At 35.0% G+C, this 26,902-nt stretch overlaps 1 protein-coding gene across 4 annotated transcripts; it reads right to left on the bottom strand.

Annotated features, from left to right (window-relative positions):
• Positions 1-2,493: 2,493 nt before the first annotated feature.
• Positions 2,494-26,902, bottom strand: LOC128225130 (cytochrome c oxidase assembly protein COX11, mitochondrial-like). 4 transcript variants are annotated; one of them, XM_052935163.1, is made up of 7 exons: positions 26,726-26,833; positions 26,144-26,290; positions 20,411-20,805; positions 19,896-20,054; positions 17,479-17,604; positions 17,182-17,223; positions 2,494-3,363 (listed from the first exon to the last, which is right to left on the bottom strand). In XM_052935163.1, the coding sequence occupies exons 3-7, from the start codon at positions 20,753-20,755 to the stop codon at positions 3,175-3,177; spliced, it is 861 nt and encodes a 286-aa protein (XP_052791123.1). In that variant the 5' UTR covers positions 20,756-20,805; positions 26,144-26,290; positions 26,726-26,833; the 3' UTR covers positions 2,494-3,174. The 4 variants fall into 4 exon arrangements, with proteins under 4 accessions (XP_052791123.1, XP_052791126.1, XP_052791125.1 ...); XM_052935166.1 differs by having other exon boundaries at positions 26,144-26,230; positions 26,726-26,798; XM_052935165.1 differs by lacking the exon at positions 26,144-26,290 and having other exon boundaries at positions 26,766-26,902.

Below are 26,902 nucleotides of genomic sequence, written 5' to 3'. Positions count from 1 at the left end.
TTCCCCTTTTTTAAGAGTTTTGAGACTTTAGTGAGGAAGTATTTTTTTATATTGAAGGAAACAATTTTAAAAATAATCATGATAAACTATCATTTCAACAATAAAATAAAATTTAACAATGAAATTTGGTTCAGTGAAATATTATACTCAACACTGATATTTTGAGAAATTCAGAGGCTGGTCATAACCATTGAAGACGCAGGGATCGTACTACAACAATGCAGTTAGTAATCAACGAAGCAACGTGAAAGGATCAAACTCTGGACCAGCATATTTGTCTATTAAATGGACCGAAAAATATAATTCAACTGCAACCAAACAAAACATCCTTACATAAACTAGTGTGTATGTGAAATATCAATGCATTTTCCTAGCAACTAGTAATGGGTACCAATATTGAATGGACATGTTCACGTTGTGTAGGGTCAGACAGACAGAAAATAATTGTGTGAAATGTTAACAAAATGCTCGTCTCAGTGATAAAACTCATCAAAAGTGTATATTAGAGCTCAATTGCTAATAAGTACTTAAAAATGTGACAGGAAATGCTGTATTTCGTCAAAAGGCGTTAATAATGCTATAAAAATTTGAGTTAAGGCTTTGATTTACCAAATTATCTTCAGAGAGGTATCTGTAAGTTGAAGTTGGGTGTTTGTTCATAAAAGTATGTAAAATAACTCAATTTCAATGGTGTTTTAACCCTTAGGCTGCTGATGGCGATTTAAAAGGCTTTGCAAACAGCTTAGAACCAGACCAGACGCCGAGTAACTCGGGTTACAAGCTGTTTGCCACTCAGTCAATATATCCTCAAAGTTTTAAGTAAATTGAAAGAAATTTAGAATAAACCAGACGACATTTTTGAGCAGACAACAATTTACCCAGCATGCAAAGGGTTAATGTAATTGTTGCCAGCACACAAGATCGGTGAATGAAGCCCGTGAAAGATGCCAATACAGCAATAGACTGTATATGATCGCAGACATGAGCAATGAACCAAGAGAGCAGTCCATATGTGTCAATGACCTCATGGTCAATATGATGAACATTAATAATGGAAATGGATGATATAGATTTGTGAAAGTGGTTAGTATACTACAAGTTATGCATATTTGATTGCCAGAACACTAATAACTGATTACCACAGAAGTTATTTAGGTAAAATAGGTTATTCAGATGTTATAATGAAACAGTAAAATTTATGCTGAGTATTTGTACAGCATTATGGAGTCATTGGTCTCAGGTCCCTAACAACAAAACAACTGATTTCCCTTAATTCAAAAGGCCTAGCTGTCTCAGGGGTATGAAAATTATCAGCAAACTATGACATGAGCAACCTCACAGATTTCACAAAACAGCTAGCAACTTGGGAAATATTGCATGTCAGCTACCCCTTAGACAAAGAATTTCTGATCTATTAAAGAGCACTTTGATGGAAAATTCTTTTGTTGTTTCAGCAATTTTTCATCACAATTATGGTGCAATGATCTAATATCATAACTCAAATGTTAGATGTTTAAAGATTGCATATCATTTTGTACACAAACCATCACTGAGAGATACATGAATGAAGAGATTCGTGTAATTTAACATTCAAGTATTCAGTGCAGCTGAGGCATATTTCAGGCATCAAATCAATTAATGGCAGACAAGTCCCCTATTTAACCCAACTAACTGCCAAAACAACAGCAGGGTGTCGAAAATATGTTACATCTGTTGCTTCCATGTAAACATTCGGAATGTTATGCCCTATGGCGCCTAATTCTGTTTTTCTTGGAGCCTAATTCAGCATTTTTAGTTGTAACTTTTTACCAACTATTTGAGAAGCCAAAATTCCTATAAAAGATTCATGTTTGGTTTAGTATACATTTGGTCTGCTGAGTCTCTGGAGAATTTGTCTGAGCCAGCTAAGAAAATAATGGTAGCCTGGCAGACTTAGTTTGGGAATTTTATGGGAAATCAATAGACTGTAGGACATGATCATTTGTTGTTTTTGAAGGCAAAATAGCTCTGATTCTCCTTAATTGAATATAGGTCATAGATAGGTATTGGACCTTAACAAGCTAATGTCAATGCTCATTCATTCTTATAAGTCAAAAGGGGCATAAAGACACAATTATTGCCAGAGTAATGGGACTTGGTACAAAAAGAGGATGCATTATGTGTGTTGTTGCATGGGCCATTTTCAATGTAAATATCTTAAATGATTACGAGTGATTGCCAAGTTTAAGTTTTCATGACAATGAAAAACCACTGTCAAGGCTATGACAATGCATTGACCGTTCTCTTTTCCATAAGCCTGACAGTCCAACAGCCTAATTATACTGGAGCATTAGTGGCCCCCAACTATAACCAGCTTCCTATTTAGTGACACATTACCTCAACCAGTTTATTTGATATGAAAATTCAATGTTTACTTCTTACACGATTTTTTAAAGCTTTCAATTTTATACCAAATTACAAAGAGATGACTGAACTTAAGAAAATAAGAAACAATTTCAAGAGTTCATTTTATTGAGAAACAAACTTTTTGGATATAAAATCCAGTAACATGTAAAATAATACCATGCCACATCCGATATACATCACTTATAGGATAAAGCCTTCTTTATTTACCTCCAGTGATATCATTATTTTGATACCCATGACATATTTCATATCGTATTACACACTATAACCATAGCAAGCATCATATATTATTAATACTACCTATTGTTAAACAGGATGGAAGAAAGTTGTCATTAACATAATCTACAATGTGCCACAAGCAGTCATTCAATTGTATCAAACTGCTTATTAACATGTTTCATAATGGTGATTTGTCAAAATGAGGAAGTTTGATCAAACTGTATACAGATTTATGTCTCAAATTTGTTGAAAGACATAGTAAAGTAAGATTAATTATGGGAGAAAAAATAACTGCAGAGAAATAAGAGTTTTCAAAGGGTGTGCAAAGCCAATGATTACAATAATTGTACATGGACACTTATACAGTAAAAGTTATCACAGAGCATCAAACCAAATGAGAACACCCATCCTGACTATCCTGTACAGTGTATATACATTTATTCACAGGTCACATTTTATTTTCCACCAATAAGAAGGTGACATTGGCAAATCCAACCATCCTCACCAAAAACAGTATTTATACACAGATCACATGCTGTCCCAGGCTTATCAGGAGGAGACAGTGGCTGGTTTCCCAGTGGCGGGCGTGCTCCCGCGGGAGGAGAAGCCCGGGAGTGGAAGATTAAGACCTTCCTTCGCCTCAAAGAAAGTGTAACACAGCTGAATATGGTTCTCAAACTCCAGCTCCGGGTCATCGTCATATTCCGGGTCAATGTAGAAGAATACTGGCATATCCACCTGCAAATAGTGGACAATATATGTAATGAAATCATGTTCAGATAAATCAATGTAGAAAAACACCTGCATGTCCACCTGCAAATACAGGACTATTTGTTTATACAAACATGTTCAGAATAATCTTGTCTATTTTACAATGAATGTGAAATTAATTATTAAAATTATTCACATTACATTAACTATTCTTATTTGCCTGATGGTATATGATACATGAATTCTTACAAGAATGCTTTTGACAAAGCTCTAGCACCCAGGGGAAACATTTTATTTATTTATTTATTTATTTATTTATTTATTTATTTATTTGTTGTTGTTGTTTTTTTTGTTTTTTTTTTTTGGGGGGGGGGGGGGGGCGGAGGGGGGTAGGGTATCAACCAGAGTGCTATGAATGTTTTGTGAATGGTGCCATGATTGTGAAAAAAGTCAAATTTAGTTGTGTAGTACCAATATATTCCAGCTGGAAATGGGATTTATTATACCTTGATGGAGTTTACTGGAGCCATTTAAAAATCAATAGAGGTAAATGATGTTTAAAGTAATATAATTATATACAGTTTTTCTGATTTTTGCTGATACTTTTTAGCCCCATTTGAGGTTGCATGTGTGTTTTGCATGTGTTACTGAATCATTGACTTGGAATAACTCAGGATGTTTCATTTTTGGCACATTTCAGACATGAGGTTCAATACTTTATTACTGATTCATAAAATATCTGCTTTCAAGATTTCCCTTCTCTCTACATGACCCATATTGCACTTAAACCATCTATTTGAAACAAATGATGAGAATTTGCATAATTAAATCATTCAATTATCAGAAGACAGGCTGCCAGATACAGACATTTAGACAGAAAAACATAAAAATCATAGATAGTTTGATGTGATCCATTATTCATGTTGCCAGAGCAGAGTCAGCGAAAACAATGATAAAAAGATGTTTTATCTGAAACTTGTAATTAATTGAGATTTCTCCATGAAATATGTATAGAATATTTTTTTCTCTGGAATAAACAGTCATGCAAGAATACTGTCTGAGCCTGAATCCTCATTGTGCTCTTTTTGGGCTAAATGTTATCAGGGGACCAATGAGTATTATTGCAATGCCTATTTACAAGAGATCAAACATAACACAATGCCAATTCAGCTCTTTGCATTGTCATCTCAGTTCTTCGTAATTATAACCATTTTCTTGCTTCTATTTAACATCTGGCATGCAAACATCTCATAAGAGCACAATGACAATGCCATACAAATACAGGAGATACATATTGGTTCTGTAAAAGGAAGAAGAACATCAAAAGAGAAAGAAGATTTATGCAATTCAAGACGACAGATTCATCAATTGTTGGCACAGTAAAAATGGTGTCTGCAAAGAATCATCTGCTTTTTGCAAGAATTTTAGATGGGAGGTATCACCATGGTTAATCAATGTCACCATAATTATTCAAAGTCACCATGGCTTTTCAAAGTCAAATTGGCTATTGGATGTCACCATGGCTATTCAGTTACATCATGGCTATTTAAAAGGCAAATTGGCTATTCTCCAAAGTCACAATATCTAATCAATGGCACCCTTGCTATTCAATGTCACTATCGTTATTCAGTCACCATGGCTATTCAAAGTCACCATGGCTATCCAAAGTTACCATGATATTCAATGTCACCATGGCTTCAAAGTTAACATGATATCCAATGTCACCACCCACGCATGGCTTCAAAGTCACCATGGCTTCAATGTCACCATGGCTTCAAAGTTACCATGATATTCAATGTCACCATGGCTTCAAAGTCACCATGGCTTCAATGTCACCATGGCTTCAAAGTTACCATGATATTCAATGTCACCATGATATTCAATGTCACCATGGCTTCAAAGTTACCATGATATTCAATGTCACCATGGCTATCCAAAGTTACCATGATATTCAATGTCACCATGGCTTCAAAGTTACCATGATATTCAATGTCACCATGGCTTCAAAGTCACCATGGCTTCAATGTCACCATGGCTTCAAAGTTACCATGATATTCAATGTCACCATGGCTTCAATGTCACCATGGCTTCAAAGTCACCATAGCTTCAATGTCACCATGGCTTCAAAGTTACCATGATATTCAATGTCACCATGGCTTCAAAGTCACCATGGCTTCAATGTCACCATGGCTTCAAAGTTACCATGATATTCAATGTTACCATGGCTTTAATGTCACCATGGCTTCAAAGTTACCATGATATTCAATGTCACCATGATATTCAATGTCACCATGGCTTCAAAGTTACCATGATATTCAATGTCACCATGGCTTTAATGTCACCATGGCTTCAATGTCACCATGGCTTTAATGTATCCATGGCTTTTTAATGTCACATTTATGTCAACATGATTAGGGGTATTTAAATCTCATCATGGCATCTTGGCTTTCAAAGTCACCATGGCTATTCAATGCTGCTCCTTTTTAGAGTATTGTTATTTGTGCAGAATAATAATGTAAAAAGACGTTTTGTGTATAGATTTTGAAACTAATTTGAAAATTCAGACTCATTGAATGGCTGACAATTTTCGAGAATAATGTGATGATTAAAATGAATAAAAAAAAAATTCAACTAGCTGACATATTTTCGCATAAAAATCCAAAATCAGGACACAAATACAACATCCTGTTGTACTTAAAATAAGAATTGATGAGATCAGAAAAAATATACTAGCAAGACAAATAGAATTTGTGTTGACAAAGTGTGGTTGAATTGTCATGTTGAAATGTTGAGAGGTTTCAAGTGGCCGAGATATCTATAAGGATGCACAACTGTCTTTACATTCCACAACTGCTACAACAGCACAAGACGCAACAACTTGCCACCCACTTCTGTATGTGGGACATAGCCTAAGTCAAGATCAAATTCAGCAGGAGTTTGCATCCCAAGCACAAGAAAAATGTTCAAACACATGACTGGTAAAATGTTGACCCCAGCACTGGGAAAATGTCCATCACTGGTAAATGTTCAACTCAATCACTGGTAAAATGTTGACCCCATCATTGGTAAAATGTTAAACCCCATCACTGGTAAAATGTTCAAGTCCATCACTGGTAAAATGTGGACCCCCATCACTGGTAAAATGTTGACCCCCATCACTGGTATATGTCAACTCCATCACTGGTAAAATGTTCAAGTCCATCACTGGTAAAATGTTGACCCCATCACTGGTAAAATGTTTAACCCCATCACTGGTAAAATGTTCAAGTCCATCACTGGTAAAATGTGGACCCCCATCACAGGTAAAATGTTGACCCCAGCATTGTTTAAATGTTCACCCCAGCAGGGTTAAAATGTCTTCCCAAAAATCAGTAAAATGTTCAACCCGAGCAATGCATTTTAAAAGTTTGCTGAACGGAGAAAATGGTTTTTATTTAGTGTGCAGGGTTCTAAAAATGATATGTGCCCAGTGCATTTAATAGGACGTTTACAGTAACCATATAAACAAATCATCAGAGTTTCTGTCAAAACTGATTGATTTCCTGGTTATGTCAGACAAAGAAAGTCTTCAACAATGCAGATTAACAATTTCCATGGAAACTATATCACTCAAGACCACTGAATCAACTATTGTCAGAATTTCTGTCTATTCAGTCATTTGTTTCAAAAAGATATATTTCACAGTAAAGATGCCATAAAGTGCTTTTTCAAATAGTTCAAACATCTGTACACAAACCCAACATGGAAAAAATGTGAGAAACTCTTTTAAGAGATTGTAATAAAACATAAGTTCATATTGTTATAAACATATTTTTACCATTTGTTTATTGTGACAGTGTTAACTAGCAAATGTACTTTGTATAAAACTGTATTTAAACTCTTTTGGATATTACAAGTATAATCAGACATCATATTGCATTTCAGGCTTAAATTGAATGTAGTGCAAAACTATAAGATAAAAAAATATCATATGATTTATTAATACTTCTTTTGGCTTACACAATACAGACATTCAACAACAGAGGGTCAATTGAAAAGCTGTAGGAATGGTGTTGAAGTCTGACTTTCTTGTTAGACAATATACATGTATATGTTATAAGCAATCAAAGCCCATATCTCATTCTTGTTGAAGAGGAAACATGAGACCTTTGCTGACCCAGACTTGAACCTGTCTCCCAGGAATAGCCGATGGACTGGGTGTAACTGCCCACTCTTGTCACATATGGAAACTGATAATTACCTCTAATTAGTACTGATATAATACAGTTACACTTCAGATTTTCTGGGATATTTTAACTTTATGGCTTTTAACCCATGTGTCATGATGAATAAATGTTTCACAACATCACAATACCAAGGCTATCACAATACCAAGGCTATTACAATACCAAGGTTATAACAATACCAAGGCTATCACAATACAAAGGTTATCACAATACCAAGGCTATCACAATACCAAGGTTATCACAATACCAAGGCTATCACAATACCAATCTATCACAATACCAAGGTTATCACAATACCAAGGCTATAACAATACCAAGGTTATCACAATACCAATGCTATCACAATACCAAGGTTATCACAATACCAAGGTTAAAACAATACCAATGATATCACAATATCAATGCTTTCACAATACCAAGGTTATAACAATACCGAGGCTATCACAATACCAAGGTTATCACAATACCGAGGCTATAACAATACCAAGGTTATCACAATACCAAAACTATCACAATACCAAGGTTATCACAATACCAAGGCCATCACAATACCAAGGTTATAACAATACCAAGGCTATAACAATACCAAGGTTATCACAATACCAAGGCCATCACAATACCAAGGCTATCACAATACCAAGGTTATCACAATACGAAGGTTAAAACAATACCAAGGCTATCACAATACCAAGGCTATCACAATACCAAGGCTATCAAAATACCAAGGTTATCACAATACCAAGGCTATAACAATACCAAGGTTATCACAATACCAAGGCTATCACAGTACCAAGGCTATCACAATACCAGGGCCATCACAATACCAAGGCTATCACAATACCAAGGTTAAAACAATACCAAGGTTAAAACAATACCAAGGCTATCACAATACCAAGGCTATCACAATACCAAGGCTATCACAATACCAAGGTTATCACAATACCAAGGCTATCACAGTACCAAGGTTATAACAGTACCAAGGTTATCACAATACCAAGGCTATCACAATACCAGGGCTATCACAATACCAAGATTATCACAATACCAAGGCTATCACAATACCACAGTTATCACAATACCAAGGCTATCACAATACCAAGGCTATCACAATACCAATACTTTCACAATACCAAAGCTATCACAATACCAAGGTTATCACAATACCAAGGCTATCACAATACTACAGTTATCACAATACCAAGGCTATCACAATACCAAGGCTATCACAATACCAAGGCTATCACAATACCAATACTATCACAATACCAAGGCTATCACAATACCAAGGCTATTACAATACCAAGACAGACCAGCAATGTTTTTAACCCCTAATTAACATAAACAAGAGGGCACTGAAGGCCCTGTATCGCTCACCTGATCCAATTCAAGTGGGAAATAAGTGTTTTCAGGGCGAGGGCAATTGTGACAAAACTCTTCCCTATCAGCCTTAGACCACAATTTTAAAGGATCATCTTCGTTTCAGCTACTTTAGATCATATAAGTTAAAGTAAGATGGTGAATTGGTTATATGGGCTTTACTGCATACCAATTCAGGTTATATGGTGCCAAACAGGACTAAAGATTTGGGTTTCACATCTCATTCACATCCAAATATAATCATGAGGTATGGAATAAAATCATTTATACCTGCTGGAATTAAAAAAATTATTACTTGATCCTTCCTAGTGACCCCGTTTTTTTCTTTTAATATCACAGATGATTTTTTTAATATCACGGATGACCCAGTTGCAAACCTTACCTCGCTGTAATAAGTACATTCTGACCAGGTTTAATATAGATAAAGTAGAAAATATGGCCTCAACAGTGTTTTAACAATGTTTTCTATGATTTGACTTCGTGACCTAGTTTTTGAACTCAGGTTCCTGTTTCAAACTTGACATAGACTTCATAAACACAAACATTCTGACATAGTTTCATGGGGATTAAAGAGAGAATGTAAACTAGTTTTTCTATGATTTGACCTAGTGACCTGGTTTTTGACCTCTGATTACCCAGTGTCAAACTCTACCTAAAGATCATCAAGAATAACATTATGATCAAGTTCCATGAACATATGGTCATAAATGTGGCCTCTAGAGTGTTAACATCCTTTTCCTATGATTTGACCTGGTGACCTAGTTTTTGACCGCACATGACCCAGATTCGAACTTGACCTAGAGATCATTAATATTAACATTCTGACCAAGTTTCCTGAAGATACAGTCATAAATGTGACCTCTATAGTGTTAACAAGCTTTTCCTTGAATTTGACCTGGTGACCTAGTTTTTAACCCCAGATGACCCAATATCGAACTCGTCGAAGATTTTATTGAGGGATACATTCTGACGACCGACCACGACGGAGGAGGGACACAGGGCGATCACAATAGCTCACCTTGAGCACCTCGTGCTCAGGTGAGCTAAAAATAGATCAATCACTTAACTTTACTATTTAAAAGAAATAAAATGAACTGACAATACAGTATACTTCTAAAGTTACATACAATAATGTTGTTCATGAAGAATGTATATAATGAAAATACCATCTACCTATCTTTCCCTTTGGAGTAAATAATATCTAGAATAAAATATCTTTTTTCCATAATATTTAAATCCCCATTTATATAAAAGCCAAAAATATGCAACAAGCTAAAATTCTGGCATTGAATGATCAATCATAGGCAGAGCTTTTGGCATTGGAATGAGTGAAAGAAAATAATCTCAGAAATCACCATAATCATCTGAGATAAGAGAGGTTAATGGCTTAGAGTACATGATGAATCATCCTAGTATCACCCTTTAGAGATTGAGTGTATTGCTAATAACAAACTTTAAATCATAAATACTGCATAATTATGACAGTGTTTTTTCTACCACTTGAATGGGAGCAGCGCCCTTAGAATTGTGAAAATAGCAAAAGAAATGCATAAAATTGTGAATATTAAATATTTATTTCAAACAAAGAACTTGCTACATGTGTGCTATAGGTTCATGCCTTTCAACTATTTAAACTCCTGGATTTGAAACATTTTAAGTCTCTAAGTTTGCACTAAAACATATCTGGACTAATTGTTAACTCTTAAATGAAATAAGCATGGACCGAAAGGACAGCTGATTTGTCATTGCAATTGGATGCCTTTGAGGCAGTTTTAAGATCATGATCATTTTAAGTGTGAGGAAAGTATGAACAGTTTTTAATCATGTTCGGATGATGACTAATATTTGCAGATAAACATGTATCCTCAAATTGTGACCTTGACTTTTGACTCATTGACCTCAAAATTTAAACGGGTCATCTACTGGTCACCCCACCCCCATCTTAAGTTCAATATTGAGGGCAATGGGTGCAAGACTGCAAGCATTGTTGCTTACATAATGAAACAGACAAAATAATTTTGCGTTTGAGGTCACTGTGACCTTGATCTTTGCCCTGATGACCCATTTAATTGATAGGGATCATCTCCTGGTCAGGCCCAACCTAAATGTAATGTTTGATGATCATAGGTCCAGGCAGTGTTGAGTTATCAGTTGGACAAGCTTTGTCAACCTTTTCATATTAAAGGTCATTGTGACCTTGTTTTTTGAGTCCTTAAATCAATAGGGGTCATCTACTTGTCAGGCCCAACCATCTTGTAAACTTTGGTGACCATAGGTCACCTACTGGTGAGGCTCAACCTCCAAGTCAAGTTTGAGGGCCATGGGTGCAGGAATTGTCCAGTTATCACTTGACACCCTTATAGCATTCAAGGTCAATGTGACCTTGACCTTTGATCCAATGACCCCTTCAATCAATAGGGGTCATCTACTGATTATGCCAAGCCCCAATGTCAAGTTTGATTACCATAGATCCAGGCATTAATAAGTTATCACTTGGACATGCTTTGACAACCTTTTCAAGTTAAAGGTCACTGTGACCTTGACCTTTGACCTGATAACCCCTAAATCAATAGGGGTTATCAACTGGTCAGGCCCAATCTTCAGGTCAAGTTTGATGACCATAGGTCCTGGAATTGTTGAGTTTGTGTTCAAGGTCATTGTGACCTTGACCCGATGACACCTGAAATCATTAAAGGTCATCTACTGGTCAGGCCCAACCTCCAAGTCATGTTTGAGGGCCATGAGTGCAGGCATTGTCAATTTATCTTTTGAACAACCTTTTAGCATACAAGGTCACTGTGTCCTTGACCTTCAACTGATGATCCCTATACTCAATAGCGGTCATCTACTGGTCAGGCCCAGTTAATTTCAAGTTTGATGGCCATGGTGCAAGCATTGTTGAGTTATAACTCGGACAAGCTTTGATAATTTTTCTCAATCAAAGGTCAGTGTGACCTTGATATTTGTCCCTATGACCCCAAAAATCAAAATGGGTCAAACCTTCATGTCAAGTTTGCTTTCAATAGGTCCAGGAATTATCGAGTTATCACCCTGACAAGCTTTGGTCTACCGACAGACTGACCAACCTACCGACGGACCAACATGTGCAAAGCAATATACCCCCTCTTCTTCGAAGGGGGGCATAATAAGGAAAACCTCTGATTGTTTCGATTGAGAATATTATTTAAACTCTGTCTCATATGTTGTACTGCTAATAAGATGGTGCCATGAGTTTGTTCTAATGATGCTTTACAATGGAAAGATTCAGACAAAGCAACCCAGGCCCATTGTCAACTTTTCTAAATGCATTAAAACAGAACACATGCTGCTTTAAGCACGTAACAGACTGTTAAAACATGAGAAATCACTTTAACGGTGATTAATATTATGTTGATCATCATTTGATTGGGTAATCCTCCACACATGAGTAGCTGACATAGAGATGGCAGTCAAATGATTGAATGATATGAGCTTCTTAAAATACATCTGGTGCGCAATAAAGCATGCCTTTTTAGAAACAGTTTTAAAAATAATGATAATTTATAAAAAAGTAGTAAACTTTTATTGAGAAACCAATTAACTTAAAACATTATTTTTTACCCTAACAAAATAGAGAATCAAGCACAGGTAGGACAGCTCAGTGGCGTGTCTAGACATAATCCAGGACGCCCAGCATACAGATAAATTTATGTTTCTGCGAAATGGCAAGTGTTTTAAATTCTTTTTAAGTTCTTTAACTTTTTAATTAAGTTTGACATGATTTGAATGAGGTTTAGCGTCCAGAATGCTTTAAAAATGGTTCCATTATAACTGTATTTTAAAAAATTCCTACGACAGGGACATGTCCTCCTACCCATATCACATACTCAGACCAAAATAAAGAAAGACCTTGACATGTTGACACCTCGCTCAAGGGCACAGGCATACAGTTTAAAACACTTGAGGTACGCCCTGCAGTTCATGTTCCTCAGGGTGCTACCAGTATGTGAAAAGCTATTTCATCATAAAACATGAGAGACATCTGGTAAAAAGGTTGCCATGACAACAGTTACACAACATGTGCAAATCATGAAACTTTGGATTATATTTCTAATATATTGTTACATGCTTCGTTAATTTGAGTGCTTGTGAAAGCAAAGAGCCCAGTTCCCTCTCATTAATATACAGGAAACATTCATAGCTTTCAAGAAATTTAACAGAAAGTTAGCTATGATCACCTTGACAATTGTTAAGCATGTCTTAATACAAATGTCTTATGAGATTTCATTTTCTGGTTTCAGGAAAGAAATAAGACCTATAATTATCAAGAGTGAAATAATTAAGAAGTTGAATAATAAGTTAACACCCTCTCATATTTATTGTTATTTAAAGGCAACATTTGCAACCTTTAATTTTTGCAGGTTCTATAGTAAATAATTGAAAAAATAAAACAATATCAAGAAGGAAATAGAATATTATCAATTCTTAAAATATTTTGGAATGTTTAAATAAATGTTTGAACTACCATGTTTATGTCTGATATAGTTTTTAAAATTTGATTCAAAGTTTGGCTGTTAAGTCCATCTTTGAGAATCTTATTTCTATCTGAATGGATTACTAAACATTCGAATACAATTAACTAAAAGCTACCACTCTTATATACTTTGGAAGTTATCAACTTTAAAGACATACTTGATTCTCATCTAGTTTCATGACAAGATTACTCCTTTTTTGGAAAAGACATAGATTTTTATCTTTTTAAATTAATGCAACATTATATCACAAGCAAATAAGGGTCATGTTAACTACAGATGACAAAATATAGGTAATATTTGTTAAAAATTTATAATGTACTTTTCAACATTAAAGTCTTCATAAAAATAACCCTGAGGCTTATTTGCACATGTGGGTATATTTACTACCTGGGGCATATTTGCACCACCAGAAATGTAATGCATTTTAACATTACATAATCTGATTGAACAGCTGGGTAATATATTCCAAAGTTGAATATCTTCCTTGGTGTTAATGATATTCATTAACATTTAAAAAATGCATTGAATAAATAAAAGATGCCATGCTGATAACATTAGACTTACAGTTCAGACGAACTATATATCTTAGACAAATGTATAGATACACTAGAGTCTAATAATTAATGGTCAATACCCTGCCATTGTTTATCTGCTAGACATAAGTAACAAAAGTTTATTTCTATTAATTATTTTTTATATTGTTTCATCATTTGAAAATAATTTCTACTCTCATTGTCTGCATTCCCATTGTTTCTACTCTCATTGTCGTCATTCCCATTGTTTCTACTCTCATTGTTGCAATTCCTAATTGTTTCTATTCCCCTAGTCATCATTCCCATTGTTTCTTTTCTCATTATTATCATACCAATAGTTTCTACTCTCATTATCGTCATTCCAATAGTTTCTACTCTCATTGTCATCATTCCAATAGTTTCTACTCTCATTGTCGTCATTCTAATGGTTTCTACTCTCATTGTTGTCATTCCAAAAGTTTCTACTCTCATTGACGTCATTCCCATTGTTTCTACTCTCATTGTTGCAATTCCTAATTGTTTCTATTCACCTAGTCATCATTCCCATTGTTTCTTCTCTCATTATTGTCATTCCAATGGTTTCTACTCTCATTGTCGTCATTCCAATGGTTTCTACTCTCATTGTCGTCATTCCAATAGTTTCTACTCTCATTGTCATCATTCCAATAGTTTCTACTCTCATTGTCGTCATTCCAATAGTTTCTACTCTCATTGTCATCATTCCAATAGTTTCTACTCTCATTGTCGTCATTCTAATGGTTTCTACTCTCATTGTTGTCATTCCAATAGTTTCTACTCTCATTGACGTCATTCCAATAGTTTCTACTCTCATTGTTGTAATTCCCAATAGTTTCTACTCTCATTGTCATCATTCCCATTGTTTCTTCTCTCATTATTGTCATTCCAATGGTTTCTACTCTCATTGTCGTCATTCCAATGGTTTCTACTCTCATTGTCATCATTCCAATAGTTTCTACTCTCATTGTCGTCATTCCTATAAGTATCTATCATGTGTTTCCGGTACGGATAGAAAAATCCGACCCGAGGGCACGTGCGTAATGAGGCTTGCCGAGTTACCGGCCACGCAGCGTCCCGAGGGTCGGATTTATCGATCCGGACCGGAAAAACGTGATTGATATTTTTTCTTGCATATCAGATATGCAAGAAAAAATATCAATCATGTTTTTCCGGTCCGGATCGATAAATCCGACCCTCGGGGACGCTGCGTGGCCGGTAACTCGGCAAGCCTATTATCTACATTTTTCAATTTGTGTAAAATATGAAGTAGAAAACGAACTTTTGTACAATTACACCAAAAAGCGCATGTGACGTTGCTTACTGACGTCATAGAGCGCAGTAATTTTAAATAACTAAATTAGCGTTTTTACGATTAATTATTTTTCGATTTTAATTAAAAAACTTGCAAACGTATATATTTGATTGCGCTTTAATGAAATGGCATAATATATTTTTCATAAACCATACAATAAATGAAATAAGAAGTGGCGCGTTGTTGCGCGTGACTCATCTTACATGGGGTATGTAAGATGGGTTTTTCCAGCACTGGTCACATGACCGGAAACACACGTCCACTATGCAACAAAATAGTTTCTACTCTCATTGTCATCATTCCCATTGTTTCTTCTCTCATTATTGTCATACCAATGGTTTCTACTCTCATTGTCGTCATTCCAATGGTTTCTACTCTCATTGTCATCATTCCAATTGTTTCTACTCTCATTGTTATCATTCTACTTGTACTGTTTCTTCTCTCTTTGTTTTCATATCCATTATTTTCTCACCATTCTGAATCTTCTGAAATTATTTCCTGCTCTTGTGCATCAAATGTTTTCTTACCACTAACAATACATTCTTCTAAAATCTATCGATAATGATTAAATATTTTATCAGACTGTACTTCAGTTAAATAACATGATGCGGCCTGTCAGTCAAAGCCGGACACTACCCAACTGACCAATCATTGTCCGGATAGGGCAGGGCATATCAGTTGACCGTCGGCCATGACCTCTGACAATCGCACATATCAACAGTAGAGTAATAACCATATTTTCTACGCAATTAATCCAATAATGGCAAAATGTGTTCCTCATAACTGATAAAATCTTAAGACTAATAAGTAAAGCCGAAATACTGACATTTTCTCAATGTTGCTCAGATTAAGCATTTTTGTTTGTATTTGTTTGATAACAATGTGACATTTAAATAGACTATTTTAAACCTCCAAATGTCTTTTTTTCGTTCATGTAATTATACATAATATACATACATATATTTTCTGTTAGTCTTAAAAAAGGGACTATCAATTAATGTGTTTATATTGACAATATCTTACTATTTATTTTTATTTCAAATTTGTCTCCTTCTTTTGCATTAAGTTTTAAATCCAAGACATACACATTTGCTTTTAAGTTTGTTGAGACATACTTTTAGGGAAAAAGGCAACTCAGTCAAATCACTCTTTTTAAAATTAGATAAAAGATCTAATATAATATTATATAACTTAAGGTAAAAAAAGTACATAAGTATAGATAAAACAAAATCATCTGTAAACGAGCCAAATCAAGGTATAAACTTGTGCATTGATTATGACTAACATAATGATCATTTGTAACTTCTTTGTTACTTGTTGAACAGTATTGCATTTCATTTCCTATGGATATCAATACATAGATCGAAACATTAAGGTAGTTATATAAATAATAATAGTTCATTTAACTTGTATTAAACAGGTGATTCTGAATGAAGAAAGGAAGAAAAACAGCGAAATCCATTGAGTTTTGACATAGGAAATTAATACATGTCTTGTTTCCCTAAATTTGAGTTTTAAAATAGAGACTGCCTTTCTACTGTAACAAAATTCGGATGTTATTTATAAATAAATTATTTAAAAATCAAGACCGGAATTTCACATTGCAATCAATTAAAATAATGAACTAATTTATATATGTTATACTTGTTTTATTGCTATGTTTTACCACGCTCCATGCTGTTTTTATCCGAATAAGCTTCTTAAGGATTAAGAAGTTTTGAGAAATTGGGGCTAAAAATGAAAATTACATTACGGTATTACTATTCCATACACATTCTATCCAAAGGGAAGTAATTGGTAACATTTTTATAACTTTAAAGCGTGAGTAATGTCCCTGCATGTTTGCAACAAAGCCATTCACCCACCTTTTCATGAGGGTTCAAAATCTGCTCCTCAAAACAGAAACACTGAAATCAAAGAAAAATCAATACTTCATTTTTTTTCATGTGGCATAAAAGGTTAACAATATTTGACATGATTCTTTAAAAACACATTAAACCCTTTACTTTTGGTCTTCAAAATATACCACTGAATGAAAGGTTTACTGTGGTAACAGAGTTTCTGTGTTTTGGAAAAGGCCTGAGCTAAACTATCATAAAGAGTTACTAAATAATTTGTTTAAATTGAATTTCACTTTTTGAGACAGAAGTAAGCACCCATACCTGTATCTTATTGAAGTACTGGGCAGCTTTGTACGGGTATATACTGTAAGTGGAAATCCCAATGATGGGTTTGTCTGTTGGGTTTTGTGCTGTGTAGAAGGCAAGGGCTGTCTCTCCTGGTACCAGCTGTAATACAACAGTAATGTAATTTTTGTGCCTAGACATAATGTGCTGTGAGATACTTTGAAAGTTTTTCCATGAAATTTAGATTTTGTTATAATTTTACCACTCCTATTTTTTTGGAAACGTAAAAAAAAATGTGTGCGCCCGCTCCGTAATTTCAATCACCAGATTTTTTGTGGCATTAAATTGTTTAAAGGCTGAAAAATAATCAATTATAATTTTTCTACGCCTTTTTAAGTGTTTTATGCTATTTTATGTGTTTTTGTACCACATTCTGACAAAACAAGAGGCCCAAAAGGGCCTATGCTCTACTGGCATGGCTTTTGTGGTCATATCAATCCAGAGCATGTATGTATGGGTAAAAGGCAACAGACATATACTTTATGTTTTGTGTTTGGTTTACCTGAAAACGTAGCACGTTCAACATCTGAGCCCAGAAAGTATTGTAAGCAGATTAGTTGCATGAACTATTTTAATATGTGCCAAGTAAAAGTCATCTGACAAAAAAAAATGCTTTCAAAACTGTACTCATAGTAAAAATTTCTGTAGTTTTAATAGTTAAAAAAAGTTGGTCAAAAGGTCAAAGTCAAGGGCATCCTAGGACAACATTGATCAATTTGAACAAACATTCACAATCAATTGTGCTGAGATGGATGCACGAACACACAAAAAGATTTTCAAACCTTTCCAGATTTATGTTTACCAAACCTGTGAACCCTGGGTGTGGCCAGTAATGACACCAGGTGCATAACTTAAACATTCACAACCAATTTTGTTAAGATGAATGCGCAAACTACAGAACTTAAAGCCTAAAAATGGCCTATGGGCTTTCAACAAGAACAAGGCAGAGTAATTCACAAAATCAACTGCAGAAGCAAAAAGCAAATTGTCTCTCAAAATCCTAGACTTGCAAATTGTCTCCCTTAACTCTAGACTTGAATTTACATGTACATGTAAACTTGGCTAAAAATAGTATTCGCTCGTGCAGACCTGGCTAAAAATAGAAAGCATTTCATTAAAACTTTCATGGCCCATAATCTAGGCATTTATGGGCGGATCTGGCTGGTTTTTGAAAGGAACCTAGCTCTAATGGATATCTAAATACTGTACAAGTTTCATCGAGATACAATCAAAACTGAAGACTGTATCGTGTTCACAAGCAATTGTTTACAGACGCACGGATGCACATACTACGTACACATTACCATCGCATAATGGTCCAGAAAGAACAAAAATTAGGTAAGCCTAACCTAAGTTTATCACCTTAATTTCTATTTTCTTTCACAGTATAATCCAGGATTATAAAAACATCTCACTGACCATAAAAGTACTCTGAACATACCCTTGTCCTTTTCATTTCGATAAGCACATGCCTTAGATGTTAAAAAGATTCTGTTAGATTTATATAAGTAGTTTTAAACTTTTTCCTAGAAGCAGCATTATTTTTTTTACAATGATTGATAGTCATACTTAAAATATGTTTTATTTATATTAGAAATTGGGTTTATTCATATAATGCGTATATTAAAAACGGATGAATAAATGGTATGTATTCGGACATTTTCCCAATGTCTACTTGAGGGTCAGTTCAAGATTGCATTCAAATGGGTTTAAGGGCAATTTTAAAATAAAAATCTTTCATATCTATATTGATTATCAGGAAAAAAAAATTTCACTCTTCGCTTGCTCTAGGTTTTATGAAAACTGACAAAATTGTTATTTTTATTTGTTTTTCGCTCGCTTGCTCCAATTTCTTTTGGCAAAAATACGAGGAACGAAACATTAATTTGGTGTGGCCTTAAAAAGTTCTGAGGAGAGTGCAGCATTACTTCTTGAATGGAGTATGAAAACTTTTTTATTTGATGCCAAGCAATAGTATATGAATTCAAAAGTCTAAGTTTGATGACTGTATAATATGAAAAAAATGTCTTCACAGTGACCTCCCTTTTAAAGTTGAATAGAACTTTTGCAAAGTGATATAAATGCTGCCTTGAATTAGATAGTTTCTACTCTTCAAGATTCGATCAATTAATACCTTATTCACTGAAAAGCATGCCATTTTGACTAAATACAATGTGTTTTGATACACAAAGGTTTAAACTCCAGTGCGTTTTTCGTAATTTTTAAAATGTTTTTATGCAATTATGCAACCTATCTGGAGATAACGCTAAGGCTATCACAATAGCCAGAATTTTCTTTTAGAAACTAAGTGAGCTAAAAATGGATGTTTACCATAAAGCTACATGACGACAAGCAAACTTCCAAATAGTTTTTATAATGTTCATCAAGCTTACGTTCATACGTGTCTGCTGAGGTTTGAAGTTCCATCGAAAAGCAGCATCTTTATCGGCAGAGAAACCAACACTCAGAACACGGTCCCCACGCTCCATGTGTTCCACCTTCTCTCGATTGTGTCCTCTCAGGGTGTCTGGGGTCACACCAAACCCAAATTGCTGAAAAAAATGAAAATCCAACATGGATGCATGAAGACCAATGGTATTAAAACTATCAATTTTAAATAAGATTACAATTGACTGGTGCATTAGTGCAACCCTTTCGCCTTTCTGCAGGGAATAATTAATGAACCAAATGCCTGATACTGCTCAGTACAATATGAAACAATGTACCAACAAGATTTTTAAAAATGCCCTGGTGTTTGTGCATTTTGTGCACAGTGAAATTATTTACTGTGTATTCATAACTATTATATGCACTCTGCATTAACCATTGCCCATTTACAGCATACAGTTTAAATCCTAGATTAACAATATATTTTAAGCAATAAATTGTCAACAATAAATAAACTTACACTACAAAACGCCTTGTAGAACGGCACTCCTACATAGCCCATACCGCACCAGACTATGACCAGGGAGATTGCATATATGAGAGCATCAATGTTACTCATGGCCTTCTTGGGTCGACCAGATGCCAGGCGAACACACAAAACATTGGAGCCCCATCTCTGCACCCATATTTCCATCCCACTTCCTGGTCTTTGCCAGCATCTGGTCTTTGGCTGACATAATGTACTTAATTTACTCTTTTGTTGTAAAGTTGTTCTTACTAAGTTTGAAATGTTTCGAAACATAAGTTTCTGTGTTCCAGGCCTGCTGGCTATATGTTGAAAAGTCTTCGTTAAATTTATGATCATTTTGAAACCTAAACAGTTGTCCTCTATATGTCTTCTCCTCGGATCTATTTCTGAAAGCATGAAAAGATTTAATTTCAAACACATGGCAAATAAGCAAAATTTTAACACAAAAGGTGAAGGTAATTTTGTAATTGTGATTTGCCCTGATAAGCATGAAGAGAAACAGGTTTGCAAATAAAATAGGTCATTTATTTCTATTTCATAATTTTATCATATTGCTTAAAGCTGCACTCTCAGATATACCATTTTTACAACTTTTTTTATTTTTTTACTTGGAATGAGCAATTTTTGGCGTAAATATCTGCTAACGAATGATATAAGATTGCTTTAAAAAATAAACAGATCATAGATTTTCATATTTCCGTTCCAAAATTAATGTTTTATGGCTTAAACTGTTTTAAAAAGCTGTCAAAACGTTCAATCTGTGAGAGTGCAGCCTTAAAATCAAAATACTGTTGGCTATACTCCTTGGAACTGCCCCGTATTGCGCCTATCATGTTGTTCTTTGGTCCTTATTTTTGCTCTTATTGTTTAGTTGTTGTTGTTTTTTGTTATAAGGTCTGCGATGGGGGAATAATGTCACACCTTGCTTGCCCATCTACAAGGCCTCTCACTTTGTTTTGTATTTTGGGGGGAGTTTAGTTCCTGAAAACGCTTCGACAAACCATTTCACAAAACCTGATGTAGCACTGTCAAAACATTAGTTTGGAAGCAGATTGGTTGATATGTTTGAGGAAACAAATCGACTAATCCAATTTTGATAATAAAACGAAGGCTGGTATCTTTAAGCGGCATAGACTGCCTTTTGTTTAATTAAAAATGTTGGCGAAAAAGAACAGTTATCTTGGTTTAAAGTCTTCATTTTAAACATAATGTAACCTTCCGACATTATGTTTTCATATGGTTGACCTTAACTTGTCCAAGGTAATACCAATCAATTTACTGGTAGGATATTACTTTGTTTTTATTTCTCATTCTGTTCATACTACAAACACTAATCTGGTTTGACATCCTTTTGTCAACATTAAGCATATTTTTTTTAGAATTATCTTACAAAAAATGAGTTTTTGGGAGTTGTGCCCTGTATAGAATAAATTAAAGGGTGAAAAACCATGATTTTCTGTCCACAAAATCATTGATTTTCGATATAGAATTAATAAATTGTGAACTTGTACAGATGTTGACACATTAACCAAAGATACTTCATACAAATTGTTTACCGATTACTAATACATGCCAACCCATCCCCAGATGAGATCTATATTACCTGGATTTTTTTTTCAAAAACCTCAGATAACGGTTGACGGTGCTGTTAAAAAGCATCCACAATTTTGTGAGCATAAAATTCAATGAACACACTTTCTATAGCTTTTTTGAACCATCAAAGACCATGTTGATGAATAAGTCCAAAAATTGTTGTGACAGGAGTGTGTTGCTGGAAATATTTCATGAAAAATAAAGTTTAATTATTTTATTATTTTGCTCCGTGCTATATGAATTAACTGAAGTGCATGTGCTAAGTAAAGTTTATAAACATTTCACAATGTCTTCTTTTTCTTTATATATAGTGCTGATGTAAACAGTATTATCTTATAATTATACTATGAGTTAATTTTATATCGTAGTATTTTAAAGCATATTTATTTCCCTTTCAACCCTTATCTGTAGCTCGGGTCAGTGCCTTCCTATTTAGAGATTTTCGTGGTGTAGACCACGGGAATTTGACTCAGTGTTTGGTCAAAAATGATATATTAAGTCATTATATGACCAAAAACTGACAAAAAACAACAATTTCGGACAAAGACCTGGTCACTTATACTATCAACACAGGAATTTGACTCAGTGTTTGGTCAAAAATGATATATTGAGTCATTATATGACCAACAAGAGCCGTCGTAAGACAGCGTGCTCGACTTCGACTTAGAAGAGAATACAATAACAATGTAAAACTAGAGATTGCTTTTTTGAAAAAGCGCATGTCTCCCCCATTGTGTGGTCGTAGGTGAGAAATAATCAATGATGGACATGAAATTTGTACTTCCTCCCTACCAAGTTTGGTGAACCTAGGTCAAACCATTCTCAAGATATTGAGCGGAAATGTTTTTTACATTGGGGGTCGCCGCGACCTTGACCTTTGACCTAGTGACCCCAAAAACAATAGGGATCTTCTACACCTCATGACCAACCTCCCTACCAAGTTTGGTGAACCTAGGTCAAACCGTTCTCAAGATTTTGAGCAGAAATGTTTTTTATATTGGGGGTCGCCGCGACCTTGACCTTTGACCTAGTGACCCCAAAAACAATAGGGATCCTCTACACCTCATGACCAACCTCCCTACCAAGTTTGGTGAACCTAGGTCAAACCATTCTCAAGATATTGAGCGGAAATGTTTTTTACATTGGGGGTCGCCGCGACCTTGACCTTTGACCTAGTGACCCCAAAAACAATAGGGATCTTCTACACCTCATGACCAACCTCCCTACCAAGTTTGGTGAACCTAGGTCAAACCGTTCTCAAGATTTTGAGCAGAAATGTTTTTTATATTGGGGGTCGCCGCGACCTTGACCTTTGACCTAGTGACCCCAAAAACAATAGGGATCCTCTACACCTCACGACCAACCTCCCTACCAAGTTTGGTGATCCTAGGTCATGCGGTTTTCCAGTTATCGATCGGAAACGAAGTGTGACGTACGGACTGACGGACTACCGGACTGACGGACAGGGCAAAAACAATATGTCTCCCCCAGAGAGGGGGAGACATAATTACCAAGTTTGGTCTATTTATGTCAAACCTATCTAAAATTATTCAATACATAAGGTGACTTTGATGCTGTCCTCCCACCACCCCAAAAATGACGCAAGTCATTCAAATAACTTGATTTCCCATTATGAAAATGTGGTAAAGAATATACAAATATGCCTTTCAAAAGAAATTAAAAAAAAAATAAAAAAAAATTCCATGGCCAAATAGTATAGCCCTCCTTGTTTTCCCTTGGTAAAAAAACTGGTTAAGAATGTCAAAATGTGCCTGTCAATAGAAATAAAAAAATAAATATATATATATATATATTCAAGGGACATAATTTGTATTTAGGGTTAAAATGGAGTTATGTTTCTTGTTGTAAGATGGTCGTAAATAATTTTGAATTTTATTAAGTGCATTGAATGAAAGGTATAGAAGTTTTTTTTATTAAAATCCCAACTTGCTCTTAACTTTTACTTGCCTAAAACTTTAACCTAAGACAATCAGGGGCCATAACTTGTATTAAGGATATGGAGTTATGTAACCTCATTGGGTGATGGTCCTGAACAATTGTGTGAAGTATTAAGTCAATTGAATGAAGGTTATAGAAGTTATTAATAAATATCCCAACCTGCCCTAAAACTTTAACCTAAGTCCAATAGTAAATCAAGGGCCATAATTTGTATAAAAGATAATATGGAGTTATCTAACCTCATTATGTGATGGCTCTGAAAAACTGTGTGAAGTATTAAGTCATTTGAATGAATGGTATTGGAGTTTTAAGTGAAAATCCCAACCTACCCATAAACTTTTACCTAAGTCAATCAGGGGCCATAACTTGTATTAAGGATAATATTGAGTTATGTAACCTCATTGTGTGATGGTCCTGAACAATTGTGTGAAGTATTAAGTCAATTGGACAAAGGGTATAGAAGTTATTTATAAATATCTCAACCTGCCCTAAAACTTTAACCAGAGTTACATAGTCAATCAGGGGCCATAATCTGTGTAAAGAATAATATGGAGTTATCTAACCTCATCATGTGATGGCCCTGAACAACTGTGTGAAGTATTTACTCAATTGAATGAAAGGTATTGGAGTTTAAAGTGAAAATCCCAACTTGCCCTAAAACTTTAACCGGACGCCGACGCTGGGGCGAGTAGTATAGCCCACCTATTCTTCGAATAGTCGAGCTAAAAACTGACAAAAAACAACAATTTCGGACAAAGACCTGGTCACTAACTGTGAAATCATTTATATTCGTTGGCATGAAATTTCGTGGTTTGCCGAAAATTTACAATTTCGTGGGTACTTGAATTCGTGGTTTTTCATTTTTGAAAAAAAAAAGAAACTGCCATCGTCCTAGATCGCCTGCATTATCTCCACGCGCTGGCCCATGATTTCCGTCTTCTACGTCACTCGGTTTATGACACTCGCTATAGTGGTACGACCTGCCAATTAGTGCATATACTCATGTCAATTATCGATTTAATTGGAAATTAAGGTCATAAAAGAAGATGTACCCTGATCATAAATACGGATAATCGAAGCCATTGAATGCCAATTAAGAATTTTGCAAACTGTGAAAACACCGAGAAGGTCCGTATATTTGACTAAGCAATCCCAAAATATAGCTGATGTTAACAAATTCAATCCCTTTTGAATATCATCTTATTTCATATCAAATCATTTCAATATTTATTCACACTTTTGGTTTAATAAGTATAATGAACACGCTGTTTTGTACATTGTCACGTTGGGTGCTCAGTAGCCTCCAATGTAATCGATTAATTATTTCATTAAAAAAAATCGAAAACCGACACTCATCAATCACATCTTGTAAACCTGGAAATTTTCATAAACAGCACACGTTTAGGCACGTGCTTCTGTCATTTGGTTCATAAAAACACATTTAAATATTTGGTTTATAATTTGGGCAGATATAATATATTAACAAAACAATTATAGTAAGATATACAGTGAGACGGATATTTACGCTGTATACTGCGGCCTCTGGTACGAATAAACTAATGTATGTACATAACATGGCAATTGGAAAAGTGAATAAAGGGTCTTTATTTCGTGGGATCTTGAATTCGTGGATGACCCAACCCACGAAAACCACGAACATTAATGCCCCACAAACATTAATGATTTCACAGTATACTATCAATAGAGAAAGGACCCGCACTCCGGACGTGCCCAAAGCGCAAGCGCCTGGCCTATGGCCTGAAAGTTATCCTTGTTTTCGATTGGTCGGGCCCAGCGAAAATCCAATCGAAAACAAGGTCAACTTCAAGGCCATCAGCCAGGCGCTTGCAAACATAAATGGCCGCTATTGACAGAAAGTAATTAGCGGAAAGTTGTTTTCACAGAGTTTGGATGATAAACACAAGAAAGGTTGGTTTTTACTGATGCATTATACAAACAACACTGTTTGACATTGGGTTCTATAAACTTTTCCGACCTGGGAAAATCGCACTGACAGGAATGATTGTTTGCTCGATTTCTTTTTTATTTCCGAAAGAAGTGTCAAGTGTTGTATATCATTACAAAGGTTATGGATAGGGATTTTCAAAAATGTACAGAATGTTTAGATTCCGATGGTAGTGAAAAAGAAAACTGAGATCAAAAGTGACATACCCGATTTTGGGCACGTCTGGAGTGCCGGTCCTTTCTCTGTTGATAGTATAAGTGTCCAGGTTTTTGTCCAAAATTGTTGTTTTTTGTCTGTTTTTGGTCATATAATAACTTAATATTACATTTTTGACCAAACACTGAGTCAAATTCCTGTGGTGTAGACAGTAGTCATTCTAAAATGCCGTCCAGGCTTTTTTTTTAATGATGGTTAGCCATCATTAAAAAAAAAGCCTGGACGGTCCAGGCTAACCATCATTAAAAAAAAGCCTGGACGGCATTTTAGAATGACTAGTGTAGACAGGAAAGAAGTTTTCATGCTTCACAACAAACTATTATAGGTAGGGTTCCTTTTTTAAAGATATTATGATCATACATACTATTAGTAAAATTGAAAGAAAAAATAAGGTTATGAATTTCTTGATATGATTCGGAATATATTGAAAAGCTGTTTGTTGTGGGGTTACAGGGAAACGTCCGAATTATGTAAACTTTTATTTACATCATTCATCAGTTACCAACTCGCCACTAAGTCTGATATTGTTCAAATAAAGCATCTATATAATTATGCTGTACTATCTTTCTTACCAAATTCAAATGACTAGAGAAATCAAATTCTGTTCTTAACTGTTCTATAACTTTTTTGTCCGATTTCTATGTTGTGTAACTCTTAGGTGAAGGGCGCAGACATCTTGCATCGTTCGTACTATTATCTTTCGCACCAATGCCCTTCGCACCACCTTTATGGGCTGCTTGCTACTCGGG

This window comes from Mya arenaria, chromosome 2 (genome assembly GCF_026914265.1).
Source record: "Mya arenaria isolate MELC-2E11 chromosome 2, ASM2691426v1".
Taxonomy (NCBI): Eukaryota; Metazoa; Mollusca; class Bivalvia; order Myida; family Myidae; genus Mya; species Mya arenaria.
The sequence above is the reverse complement of the archived record's forward strand: the minus strand, read 5'-3'. Positions and strand labels throughout refer to the sequence as shown.